The sequence below is a fragment of the Drosophila ficusphila genome, unplaced genomic scaffold (genome assembly GCF_018152265.1).
Source record: "Drosophila ficusphila isolate 14025-0441.05 unplaced genomic scaffold, ASM1815226v1 contig_580, whole genome shotgun sequence".
Taxonomy (NCBI): Eukaryota; Metazoa; Arthropoda; class Insecta; order Diptera; family Drosophilidae; genus Drosophila; species Drosophila ficusphila.
Genome location: NW_025064510.1, coordinates 276,924 through 289,862, shown reverse-complemented (window position 1 = coordinate 289,862; position 12,939 = coordinate 276,924). Strand labels below are relative to the sequence as shown.

At 32.6% G+C, this 12,939-nt stretch overlaps 3 protein-coding genes across 6 annotated transcripts; 2 read left to right on the top strand and 1 right to left on the bottom strand.

Annotated features, from left to right (window-relative positions):
- The first annotated feature begins 740 nt into the window (after positions 1-740).
- Positions 741-2,181, top strand: LOC108091717. 3 transcript variants are annotated; one of them, XR_001771411.2, is made up of 3 exons: positions 741-1,348; positions 1,422-1,570; positions 1,635-1,751. XR_001771411.2 is itself a non-coding variant. In XM_017191057.2 (2 exons), the coding sequence occupies exons 1-2, from the start codon at positions 1,304-1,306 to the stop codon at positions 1,904-1,906; spliced, it is 549 nt and encodes a 182-aa protein (XP_017046546.1). In that variant the 5' UTR covers positions 749-1,303; the 3' UTR covers positions 1,907-2,181. The 3 variants fall into 3 exon arrangements, 2 of the variants coding, with proteins under 2 accessions (XP_017046546.1, XP_017046547.1); XM_017191057.2 differs by having other exon boundaries at positions 749-1,348; positions 1,403-2,181; XM_017191058.2 differs by having other exon boundaries at positions 1,213-1,348; positions 1,422-2,181.
- Positions 2,182-3,571: 1,390 nt separating this feature from the next.
- On the bottom strand, positions 3,572-6,163 carry LOC122320490. Of its 2 annotated transcripts, XM_043208602.1 has the most exons (6): positions 4,398-6,163; positions 4,322-4,339; positions 4,209-4,265; positions 3,933-4,144; positions 3,782-3,880; positions 3,572-3,697 (listed from the first exon to the last, which is right to left on the bottom strand). In XM_043208602.1, the coding sequence occupies exons 1-5, from the start codon at positions 4,444-4,446 to the stop codon at positions 3,785-3,787; spliced, it is 432 nt and encodes a 143-aa protein (XP_043064537.1). In that variant the 5' UTR covers positions 4,447-6,163; the 3' UTR covers positions 3,572-3,697; positions 3,782-3,784. The 2 variants fall into 2 exon arrangements, with proteins under 2 accessions (XP_043064537.1, XP_043064538.1); XM_043208603.1 differs by having other exon boundaries at positions 3,572-3,880.
- A 2,660-nt stretch (positions 6,164-8,823) lies between these two features.
- Positions 8,824-10,757, top strand: LOC122320489 (hybrid signal transduction histidine kinase M-like). Its single transcript, XM_043208601.1, has 2 exons — positions 8,824-10,189; positions 10,251-10,757. Exon 1 carries the CDS (start codon positions 9,156-9,158, stop codon positions 10,074-10,076), a length of 921 nt encoding a protein of 306 aa, XP_043064536.1. The 5' UTR covers positions 8,824-9,155; the 3' UTR covers positions 10,077-10,189; positions 10,251-10,757.
- The last annotated feature ends 2,182 nt before the right edge of the window (positions 10,758-12,939 follow it).

Here is a 12,939-nt window from a genome sequence, read left to right as displayed (position 1 = left end):
TTCTTTCGGGATCATCCAAAGTAAAAATAAAAAAAACGTGTTTCAGTATAGACAATAAACTAGGTATTGGACGAAGGAAAAAAAAAATGAAAATTGGATTTTTGGCAGACGTTTTTACAAAAAAATGCAAATTTCGATGAAAATTTCTCGACTTTTTTTTTTTTAAATAGTTGTAATTGAAAAAAAAAAATCCTTCGTTCAATACCTTGTAAATGATATCTCGAATACTTGTGTAAAATTTCATTAAGATCGGTTGAGTAGTTTGCGAGAAATTTTGACAACCGACTTTGAAAACATAGTTTTGAGAAAAACGCGTTTAAAGTTTTAAGAGACAATAAAAGTGGTCTCAAGCGTCCACCTTCTCAAGGCTGTATCTCCGAGACTATTACTCGGATCAACTTGAAAATTTAGGACAATATTCTAGAAATGTTATAGAATTTAATAAGACAAAAAAAAAAATCGATTTTTTGAAACCGTGAAACCCATGTAACCCCTTAATATATGGAAATGAATATTCCCTGTTTTTTTACTGTACATAATGCATCGAAAAAATTATGTGTTCTGATTGTTATATTAATATTTTGCTTTTTCGTAAATAAAGTCTGAAAATGCCTGTTAAAGATAGAGCGGTATGGATGGTGCTCTGTGGAAATCTACTATAAACCGGAAATTTTTAGCTAAGGAAATTGCTCTGCATGTTTCTTTTGTGTTGTGGTAGGTGCTAGAAAAGAAAACAATCGAAGGTTTTTTATAAAAAAAATCAAATTAAAAGCCACTTTGAATTTATATTTCGCATTTTAAATATTAAGTGCTTTAGGGCTATATAACTAGAGGCAGATATACAAGAAAAAAACACTATTGTATTAATTCAGTATGATTTACCAAACATTAATAACTTAAACGGAAATCAGCAAAACAACAAAATTCAAATCTTATTCTTTGACTGAGTAATAAAAAAATAAAAATACTGTCGAAGTTCAATAGTTGCGTCTGGTCTTTTGCCTTTGGCAACTCATCAATATTTTTTTTTTTTTAAGAAACTGAAATGGAGTTCGGTGGTTTTCAGAAGCCTTGCATTTTATTCGAGGCAACGAATGCTCTTTAAATTTTTAGTTACTGGTTACTGTGCCTCTTCTGTGCTAATGTCAGTGATGTGAAAACTGGCCAACCCCATCGATAGTGACAAAAAACTATCGATGTGACAGAAAGGTAAAAATTCGCATTCAATAGAGATTGTTCAGTGTATGTTTTAGATTATTTTGTGGAACAAGGTGTACGAGTGATGATATAGCAGAGCTTAAATATGGACGTATTAAAATGCATCGATAATAAGGAAATATTTATTAATGTAAGCAAACAATGAATGAATTTATATGCTTGGCAGTAAAATATTTTTTACAAGATTCTACATTTGGCTATAGATTACATGATTGGGAATATAAATGACAAACAAACTCTTCGCTCTTCCCACAAGTACGGATTTAAAAATGCGGAAGATTTTCTGATGGTTACAAAAGCGATGTCAAAATATTACAAGGACTTCACTTTAAAAACTAACAAACGTGAAAACGTAATACCCCCTCCTTCCTCCATTACTCCTGAAATGAGTCGGCTTGTGCCTATTGTTTTTGCAGCACGTCAGCTTGAAGTAACTAGGCATTTTGAGCATTGGGAGTACTCCAAAACACAAAATATTTTAGAATATTTCGGATGGGATACACGGCTCATATTAGGAGATAGCCGCTTTGGAGGAAACTTTTATCAACAAGCAACTGTAAATTTGTCATTTCGTCATTTAAGCATAGAAAATGCATTGGTATTTCAAATTAACACCGAAAAACTGGACGAAATAATAAATGTATTGGAAAAGTCATTGGCCCAAAGTCAAATTGGCCGGGATAAATAGAAATATATATTGTCATCTAATTGGCTGCTACCAACGATTATAGCGCAACTTTTATTATTACATTGCAGGAAGTACTGTAGTTGAAGTCCAAGTCGGAATCACGTTTTTTTATTTTTAAATAAAGACTTGCTCCGATTTTGCCCATTGCGATCAAATTTTTTCTGGCATTTAAAACCAAAACTTTGAAACACACCCTTGTCATACAAAAGTGCTCGAATCCGTTTTACAGCAGAGCATTTAATCACACCAATAAAAGAAAACGTACACACATTTAACGACGCTTTTAGTTTTGTTTACAACTTTGCACTGAGAGAAGGGAAAAGGTTTATGTTAGTTAGTTAATATCGCCCAGATTAAGTAAGCTTATAGAAAAGCATATCGGCTTGCTTTCAGAGCATTTACAAAAATAAAAGAGCACTCAGAGCATATGCTTTGAGAAAGGTACGAGGGCGGTTTGATAAGTCAGTGGCTTTTAATTTCCAGCGAAGTTACCTTAAGGGGGGGGGTAAGGTTTTAAAGGCCAAAAAAAGGGCCATGTTTGATCTTTTTGCGGCGAAATGAATAAGTTTGTTTTATTGAGCTTAATTACTTGTTATTGTTTAACTTTTGAAGAGTATTAGAAAAAAAAATTTATTAAAAAATATTAAGAAATAAGCCTGTGGCGGTTAATCTTCCGAAGCGCCTTAAGAAAAAGTTGTTTTGCGGTGAACATCATAGGGCGTTAACGGATCATCTTTAAAATAAAATGTGATATGCGTTGTAAAGATAATGAATTTCCCGAGGTAATCAGGAAGAGTTTTTTTAAAATTTATTTTTTGTTTTTTTTTGGGAGCACTTGAAAGTGAAAAGTGCGATTTTAGCTTAAAAAATCGCTGTTAATTTATTTTTTAAAAATAGAAAAAAATTAAAAATTAAAAAAAACTCTTCCTGATTACCTGCGTATTTATATTGAGAATTTGTGTTAAAAATTTGAAAAGGATCGGTTCAGTAGATTTTGAGTTCTGATGTTCACCGACTTTCAAAATAGCGTCTTCGGCAAAATCGATTCAAAGTATTTTTTTACGTGAAAATACGTCCAAATACGGTTGTTTAAAACGCTGTAACTCCGCTAGTTCGACTTTATTTGACTCAAAATTTTTACACAATGTTCTCGACATATTGATCATTCAGAAAAAAAAATAAAAAAAAAAATGCAAAAAAAAAATTTTTAAAACCTTTTTGACCGTTTCATCGAACGATTCCTTGGTGCCTTATACGAATTTTGTATGGGAAAAAAATTGTATAAGGCATAGAGGAATTCGTAGCGGAAGTGGAAGCGGGGTTTTCCTCGAAAGCTTTTGCGAGGATGCCCTTTGGGAATTCGTCGATGAATTTTTAAACAATTTCCTATATGAATTCCCCAATACATTTTTTTGGAAAGTCATACCTATTTTCATAAGAGGAATGACTAAAAAAAACACATTTTTAATACAGTTTTTAAACATTTTTTTTAATTATAAATATTATTTATATGACTTATTATTCTAATTATTATTATTATTATTTTACATTTTTATTATTGTCGTTATTATTATTATAAATATTATTATTTTACTATTATTATTATATTACATTTTTATTATTATTATTATTATTTTATTATTATAATTTTACATTTTTATTATTATAAAGTATTATTAAAATTAAAATTAATTTTACTATTTTTTTTGCAAATGCTATTTTTTGCGTTTTGCATCGCCTTTCTTATTATTTTTTCGCCATCCTCAAGGGGAAATACCTCTTGTGAGACGTCTGAAAATATAAAAAGATATTTATTAAAATTGCTGCTTTGAATAATTTATTAAAATAAATGAAAAATATTGTTCATTTGTTTACCTTTCAAAATAGCAAAGAGGTTTGTAAAGTTTTTGAACCTCTTTTTCGCAAAACTTTTGCGAAGTTATCCTTCTTTGCGAAGTTAGTAATTTTTGCTTTCTGTAATGATAAAAAGTTAAAATCTTTACTCTTACAGTATAAAAAAACTTACGTAAAACTCCCGCCGCTCAGGTGTCATAGAGCTCTCGAAGAGCTCTATGTCGTCCTCCGTCTTGAGGGGGAAGGGAACCCCTGTATCCACCGTCTTCTCTTCCGCTTTTATCTTAAGCTTCACTACTGCCGTGTTCTCCGCCAGCTTCTCGGCCAAAACATCTATCTTGCGGTGCAAAGCCGCATTTTGCTCCGCAAGATAGATGTTTTGTTCTGAAATGGTAAATAAATTTATTTAGAAAGGATTATATATATTAATATATATAGCAATTAATACCTTTTAATGCGGAAAGTATCCTTTCTTCGCACAGGATTATTCTTTCTTCACATGAATCTGTTAAAAAATTTAAATAGGTAATCAAAAATTAAAAAAAAAATCATGAAACTCACGAGATACGGATGGATGATCTGTGAATAGTAAAATAATATTTTAATTTCAGTGTTGTGTAATGGAATTTATACTCACCCGACTCGGAAAAGTCGATACGGCGAATTTTGTTCGGTGGCTCTGACATTCTAAGGAAATAAAAAGAACATAATTAAAATCATTGTTTTATAAATTGAAACTTCCTAATTTTTTTTTTTTTTTTTGGTTTCGAACCATGGAAGGTGAATCTTCAAAAGATATTTAAAGCGCCGTCGCTTTAAATATGCCCGATTCGTAATTAAATTACGCCTACGGACTAAACACCTCCAAAATCCTAAAAATCCCTAAGAAAAGTGCAAGCATGGAACTAAAACTGCTTCCTGTTTGAAAGGCATAACTACAGCCTTTCTCCTAAATTCCCTAACTGAAAATTTTTTAACGCTCATCAGCGTTCTGAAATTTACTAAATAAATTCCTAAGCTTGACGACCTTAAGGGCGCATCAAAAAAGTTTGTTTTATCATTGAATTCCCTACCTAATAAAAATATTTCTCCTTCATTGTCCTCAAAGGACTCTATTTGTATTGGGATCTCATCCCCAACGAAACAAAAATTGTCTGGTTTCCTATCGCTAAGCCTACAGTCTTTAATTTTAAGAAACCTGCCTTCTAACTTAATTTCTTTCCTTTCTGGAGCTACATACGTTTCCTCTACCGTTCTTCTATAAATTTGTTCTAGAATATTTGTTGGCTTTCGGACCACTTTTTTAATAACTGCAAGTAATTCTCAAACGCGTAAGAGGAACCTGCAATCGGATTTCCGATTTGATTTACAGTCTCTCTCACATGGAGTAGGCCATAACAATGTAGGAAACACTGTTTTCGCCGAAGACAATGGGGAAATTTTCAACAAATAAATTTAACATTAACATAACTCTTTTTGTGAGCTGAGCAGTCTATATGCGCAATGCAATAGCAAAAAAATATAGTACTGCTCTTCATGGATTGTATCTTTAAAAACTACAATTCCAGTGTACAATAAAAATTGGCGAAATTCAGTGCTTTTCCAATTGGGAAGTTCCAACAATGTTCTAGGCTTGCGTAAGAATTCCCCAGGTATGTAGCCCCGCATTGACGTTAATGTATCAGACATCTTCATTTTATTTTCTTTAGAAATTTTTTTTATTACTTTATTATAATAGATTCTTTCAAAAAATGTACGCATTACACCCAACTCAATGAGATGCATGCAATCCAAGGGAACTTGTGTAACCATACCGATGGCAAGTTTTTCGAAAGCGGACTGAGAGCCTAAGTAATCTTTCTGGTGATGATTTGGATATTTCCTACCTGCAAAGTCAACATCTGTAGTTAAATCAGCACAAGAAGTGCTGTATGTTAACGTTGCATCTATTTTGCGTCCCACCTGAGTGCATTTGGTACAGCCATAACTGGATGTATGTCCAGGTGTGCCTGTAACAAATGCCCTTGCAGGAGTGTCGCACACAAGAGCTCTAAGATCAATTTTAATGTTTTTATTTAAAATGGTTAGACCATTTTCCATTACATCGGACAACTCCCTAGTAAATCTAGACAAATACTCATCTGAATTGGATGGCTTATTTTGGCCCGAAAAAAACTCCTACGGGGAAAACCGGACATTTATTTATATTATTTACTCTAATTAGTATGGGCCACAATTGTGCACGTGAGCTTTTAAATAATGGAAGGCCGTCAACATTAACGTCAATACTTAATACATCCGGTAGTTCCGGAACTACATCAAGTTTATTTAATTGTTTTGAAAGGCCAATATGCAAATAGGAACCACCTCCAACTTGCATAATATTTGGCTTTTCAGTACAATTAAATTTATAAAATGTCCTAACATTTAAATTTTCTTCATTCAAAATTTTTACTAATTCTATTACACAGCTACGCTTGGGCTTGTGTTTAACAAACCACTTCCTAAGCTTATAATTAAGATCCTCCTGACCCTGCTCTACCTCCATGCTTTCAATTGCTTCCTGACTTGGATCTTCATCTAAACTTTCTAGCTCTACATCTTCCTGCGTAAAATTCTCATTACCCTGAGCGCTAACTTCAACGTTTTCTTCTCCCTGACTTCCTTCTGCTAATCTTAGCCTTCTAGCTAATTCTTCTTTTTCCTTTTTAACTTGATAATAAAGCTGATAATATTTAAACATTTTATTTCTAATCTACTAAATTTTCTAATAAAAAAGGAATGCTGAAAATTGAAAACAAATTTTTTAGTTTAATATTTTAATTAAATTAATAAAAAAGTTTTGAAAATTATATAATTAATTTAATTAATTAATTACACTGTCTTACAAAGATTTTGCAACGGGGACGGTGTATTTTTTTTTGGATCAGGGGTGACGAAAGACTACAAAAAAAATTTAAAAAAGGGTTAGTAAGTTGTAGAAATTTCGCAGTAGAGGCAATTTTCCATTTTTCCCATTTTTCAAAAAATGACTCCGACTTTCTTACAAGTATTAGCTACAATTTTTATCCGATAGAGTTTATCATTACTTTGTTTTAAAGGTAATACTATTACGCAACTTTTAAGTCCATTTGACGTTTTCTAGCTTATTGCTATCACAAGTTATGGCCAAAAGTGTAGGAAATTTTGTTCAATAAAATCGCATTTTTAGCATTTTTATTCACCTTTGAAATTTTATAACGGTACCGTGGGGCAAGAAATGTAAAAAAATTCCTTTTTGGTGTCGTAGAGAATTCTATTACCAACATCCCCATATATCTCACTCCGAATAATTATTCAATTTTAACGTTCGTTTTTGCATAAAGGTGAAAAATTGCGTTATTGTTTCATTTATCAACCGAAACAGTTAGCTGTTTTGTTGTAGATTAAGTTAAAGTATTATACGCTTCAAAATTATTTTACCTACGTTTTCGAGGTTACTGAACAAGCTCCGTCATCAGAACTTTCATTCGACCAAAGAAATTCAATACAGTTGCAGTTTTAAGAAAAAAAACGAAAATCAGGTAACACAAAGTACTTTCTTGCCTAATTTTGTATCAGGAAAAATTCTTTGCTTTGTTATAGAATATTATAATTCAGTGCAAATATGTAAAACTGTCCTATAGTTTGTTATGACCAGGGCTAACAGAGTTATGTTTTTAAATGAAAAAATATTTATTTCCATATTTTCGACTTTTTTTCAATCAATTAATCAATCCAAATATGTATCATCGAATGTAACAATAATGATGCAGTTTATATTTTATGATTCAGTTTTTATTCCATATTTCATGCTTTCGTTTCATGCATATCGCGAATGTTAGCAGGAAATCTCATTGATAGTTCTACAGAAGGTGACGATCTTATCCTGAATGCATATGCAAATGCTCCTGTTACATCTTGCGATGTTGAGCGTTCATTTTCATCATATAAACACATATTGAGTGCCAAACGCCGTAGTTTTGTTTTTACTAATCTGACACAACATGTCATATTGTTCTGCAATGATCTTTGATACAAACGGCGCACTTTTGTTTGTATCGATTTCTAATTGTTCATTGTCATAAAAAGTTAATATGATCGATATAATCGTCTACGTTTATCCATTTTTATACATATATTTATCCCTTTTTTCGTCTATACTACCTATATTTATCTATATTTATCCATTTTATTCCATATTTGTCAACTTTTTCGTCCATATTTCGTCCATATTTCTATATTTTTTCGTCCATAAATCCATACATATTTTTACGTTTTTAAGAACATAACTCTGTTAGCCCTGATTATAAGTATAAAAGTACTATCATTTATGAGAGAGGTAGAAAACAATGTTTATTTATTGCGCTATCGTACACAAATATGACAATTTATATGTTGTTATTTAAAATATTATATCGTTATTTATATATTACATTAAATTTTATCTCTCAGAAAAATCAACTTCCATCCATAATTTCGACGACTTTTACACCATCGTTATTATCAGAATCATCATCGCAAATTTTTACAACTGATACAATTGGTTTATGATAACTGAAGTAAGAAACAAACAGTTTTGATTAAGTACAAGGTAGTCTCGTCGGCTTTTTTTCCCCCTATTGGGCGCTACAATGAGTGCGAGTGAGAGGGTGTTTTCCCGTAAGTGCGAAAGAAACAAGAAGATGATGTCGTTTTACCCTTATGCTGTGCACGGGGTTTGAAAGGACTGTTATATGACCATGAGTATTAATTTTTCCGAAATTTTTGGTTTTTACACAAAGCTGCCCTCAGGACTCGCTCCCATATTGTTCACATTTCAAAATATTTTTCTGCAATATTACATGTTACGCCTTGTATGTGTTTGCTGCAATAATTGCAACAAGTATTTTTCACAAGCACACAAGGGTTAACGTTTTGAGAAAAAATCGTCCGCGGACAACCTCTTACTTCGAAATCCCGAGCGCACTGAACCATAGGGGGAAAAAACCCGAGCGATTTTGCAGCCGACGAGACTACCTTGTATAATTGTGCCATGACTCAGGCACGGTAGAAAGAGTGGGAGATACTAGTTCCTTTCCCTTCCCCTCGATCTTACGAGCTCTAGCAATTACCATCGTTGTCGACGTCATCATTTACGGTATCATCTATTTCGCATTATTTTGGACTTCGGAGGAGACAGCGCTGGTCAAAAAAAAGTATTCTGAGAGGAAAAGCTTCCGCCTAGGAATACTGGAGTCGTAAAATCTATCATTGTGTATTACTTTCTTTTCACGATCCAGAAGTCTTTGTTAATCTTAAGTAAGTTCTAATTTTACATTTACTAAATTTACATTTACATTTAAGTTAAGAAAAAAAAAAAACTAGGCCTAAAAAAATGAATTCCGAAGTAACCGCATCATTTACTCTTTATTTAAATTGTATTAAAAATATCCAAGATTTTGATGGCTCAGATAAAAACCAGCTTCCCGACTTTATAAATCAAATCAACGAATTAATGCCATGTTTTCAAGTGTTCGACGAGCAATCGAGAAAAGTCCTCTTTAACTATATAAAAAATAAATGTTGTGGACTAGTAAGACCCGTTTTGCATAGGTACGGAAACGTTACGTCTTGGGAAAGACTAAAAGAAATACTAATAAAACATTTTGGGGAAAAGGAAAGTAGTGACGAATTGATGGACGCATTAAAACTATGTAGAATAGAATCCACAATAGAGCAATATTACGACAAAATAAATGAAATTGCCAATAGACTGCACAATCGAATATTAACACACTCTGACGGGACGTATACCACTCAAGAAGTAAACAGAATTTCACTTAGAGTATTTAGGGACAATCTTCCTGAACCAACGAAAACAATGATTTTTGCCAGAAACCCTCCATCATTGGACGACGCATACAAAATTATTGAAGATGCCCGCCATCAAAGTTATACCTTGTATGGACCAATTCGAAAACAATTTAGCAACAAACCCCCTTTTAGAAAATATTTCAGTAACGATAGTAACAATCAAAATGAAAGAACTCCAAATGGATACCATAATCAACCACAAATAGAGGAAAATCCTGGCAGTTTCAACAGGCAAAATACAAATAGGTATGAAAATAGAACCAGTTATAATAACAATTATGCCGCTAATCCATCTAGAAATTCTAGAATGTCCTATAACACTATCCAGCCTCAACAGGTAGCTAGCCGTAACACTCAAAATAATAATTCGGTAGGTCAAATGGACATAGGTAATATTAATACAAATTTTCAATTAGGGGACCAGCAAGACTACCCTATATAAAACTTCGATCATCTAAAAGAGACCTCCTATTCATTATCGATACTGGAGCGGAATTCAGTATCATAAATGAAAACATATGCCACCCAAAATGGAAATCAAACATCGAAGTACAAGTAAAAGCAATGGGAAATATTATTCAGATACATAAACTATGTAGGTTTCCTTCATTTATAGAATTTGGAGCAAATAATTATTCGTGTGAGTTCTTGGAATACAACTTCCACGATATATTCGATGGCATAATAGGAGGCAACATATTAAATGATTTAAACGCAATAATAAACTATTCAGAACAGACAATTACTTTGAATAACGTTAAACTAAACTTCTACACAAGGCACCCAAATACGTTAAATAGTCCGGAAGTGAACACTAGCCATAGCGTGCCGCTAGAATATCTAAATCCTATTTATCAGAAACTACTCACTCCAGTTTTAAAACGATTTGAAGGTATATTTTATAAAGAAGGAGATAATTTAACCTTTACGAGTGAAGTTAAACACAAAATTCATACAAAAAATGATATTCCTATCTATTCGAAAGCTTATAGGTATCCCGAGGCCCATAATGACGAAGTAAATAAACAAATATCCGATATGCTAAAACAAGGAATAATAAGACATTCGAATAGTCCGTACAACAGTCCCTTATGGGTTGTCCAAAAGAAATTGGATAAATCAAATCAACCGAAATGGCGACTCGTTGTCGACTACAGAAAATTAAACTCGCAAACAATTGAGGATCGTTATCCTATTCCTAATATAGATGAGATATTTCATAAGCTGGACGGATGTAAAATATTTTCTTCCTTAGACTTGGCAAAGGGTTTCTATCAAATTGAAATGAGCGAGGGCGATATCCAAAAGACGGCATTTTCAACTGCTAGCGGGCACTACGAATTTTTGCGTATGCCATTCGGTCTTCGAAATGCCCCCGCAACCTTCCAACAGCTTATGAACCATTTACTCAGAAACTATATAGACCATTTTTTTATTGTGTACATGGACGATATTCTTATATTTTCGAAAACAATCGAAGAACATATTGAGCATCTTACCAAAATATTAAATTGCTTGGAGAATGCAAACTTAAAGCTTCAAATTGACAAATGTGAGTTTGCCAAATGCGAAATAGAGTTTTTAGGGCACGTTTTGAATTCAGACGGTCTGAAACCCAGCAAAAATAAAGTTGAGGCAATCGATAGGATTAAATTGCCAACAACGCAAAAACAAATAAAAAGTTTTCTGGGCATGACTAGCTACTTAAGGCGATACATAAAAGATTACTCTAAAATTGCAAAACATTTAATAAAATACCTGAAAAAAAATTCTAAAATTAATACAAACGATTTAGAATTTATAGAGTCTTTTGAAAAGCTAAAAGTCTTAATTAAAAGCGAACCAATTGTAGCCTACCCTGACTTTCAAAAACAGTTTACACTTATTACAGACGCTAGCAACCATGCCTTGGGAGCGGTGCTAATGCAGGATACCAAAGTAATATGTTATGCCAGCCGTACTTTAAAAACCCACGAACTGAACTATAGCACGATCGAAAAGGAACTTCTAGCTATTTTCTGGGGCGTCAAATATTTTCATTACTATTTATACGGGAGAAAGTTTTTAATAAAAACCGACCACCGCCCACTAGTATGGCTAAACAACTTAAAAGAACCCAATTTAAAGCTACAGAGATGGAAAATTCAACTAAACGAATATGATTTCGATATGGCCTTCATTAAAGGAAAAGAAAATGCTTTAGCAGACGGACTAAGTAGGATATGCACTGATAATAATTTGTTAGATTGTCCCGAAGCAAATAGAAGTGATCTAATCCAGCTGAATGAAGCTTGTATATTGGTAGGCGAACTCGACAATACAATGCAAGCCGCCGAAACAATTGACGAGCTGAACAATGACTTTTCGCTAGACCTAATAAACCTTTTTTCAAATCAATCCACTAATTGTGAAACCATCCACAGTGCTCAATCCGATAACTTAAACTATATAAAAAATACAGATAACGCGTTAAACATATATAAGTCGCAAATAATACTAAAAGTATCGCAAAAGGAATCGCGAGCCACCAAAATCTTGTATAAACGAAAAATAAGACACATTATAGAAACAATAGGAAATAAGTCCACCATTTTGGAATTAATGCAGGAAATCTTACCAGATAAAGGCCTAGTAGCCATTTATTGCGAAGACGTTAATTTGTACGTCAAATTCCAGGAATGTTACAGACAATACTTTGCATGCAACGAAAATTTAAAACTAATAAGATCGTTTATTTTGCTAAAAGATGTAACAGATAAAGAACAAATTTTAAAAGTAATAAATGAAGAACATTTAAAAAAACAACCATAGAGGTATTAACGAAATCTTTGCCGAAATAAAAAAAATGTATTACTATCCGAATCTTCAGAAAGAAATTCAGAAATATGTTAATAATTGTAAAATTTGTAACTTGGCCAAATATGATCGAAGCCCCCTAAAATATAAGCTAAACATAACCGATACCCCGTCGCAACACAACGAGATAATCCATCTAGATATTTGGTTCCCCATGCGAAACATTATGTATCTTACTACAATAGACAAATTCACAAAATACGCTACTGCTTGTTATATTAAAGATAGATCTTGGGTTTCATTGCTAAAGGCTATACAAGAGAGAATTCAGTACTTAGGCAAGCCCAAGCTTATTATAACGGATAATGAATTTAATATAAATTGCATAAAACAATTTCTTATAGATAATAATATAGAAATCCATTTCACGACACCGTATAAAAAAACAGGGAACTCAGATGTTGAGAGACTACACTTGACATTAAATGAGCACATCCGACTTTTTAATG

What these genes read in the sequence shown, in the direction of transcription:
- LOC108091717 (XM_017191057.2), top strand. Translation starts at nt 1,304, where the DNA reads ATGGACGTATTAAAATGCATCGATAATAAGGAAATATTTATTAAT. An exon ending in ATAAGGAAATATTTATTAAT is followed by an intron (nt 1,349 to 1,402) that starts GTAAGCAAACAA and finishes ATTTTTTACAAG; the next exon opens with ATTCTACATTTGGCTATAGA.
- LOC122320490 (XM_043208603.1), bottom strand. Translation starts at nt 4,446, where the DNA reads ATGTCAGAGCCACCGAACAAAATTCGCCGTATCGACTTTTCCGAGTCG. An exon ending in GATACTTTCCGCATTAAAAG is followed by an intron (nt 4,145 to 4,208) that starts GTATTAATTGCT and finishes TTACCATTTCAG; the next exon opens with AACAAAACATCTATCTTGCG. An exon ending in CTGAGCGGCGGGAGTTTTAC is followed by an intron (nt 3,881 to 3,932) that starts GTAAGTTTTTTT and finishes TTATCATTACAG; the next exon opens with AAAGCAAAAATTACTAACTT.
- LOC122320489 (XM_043208601.1), top strand. Translation starts at nt 9,156, where the DNA reads ATGAATTCCGAAGTAACCGCATCATTTACTCTTTATTTAAATTGTATT.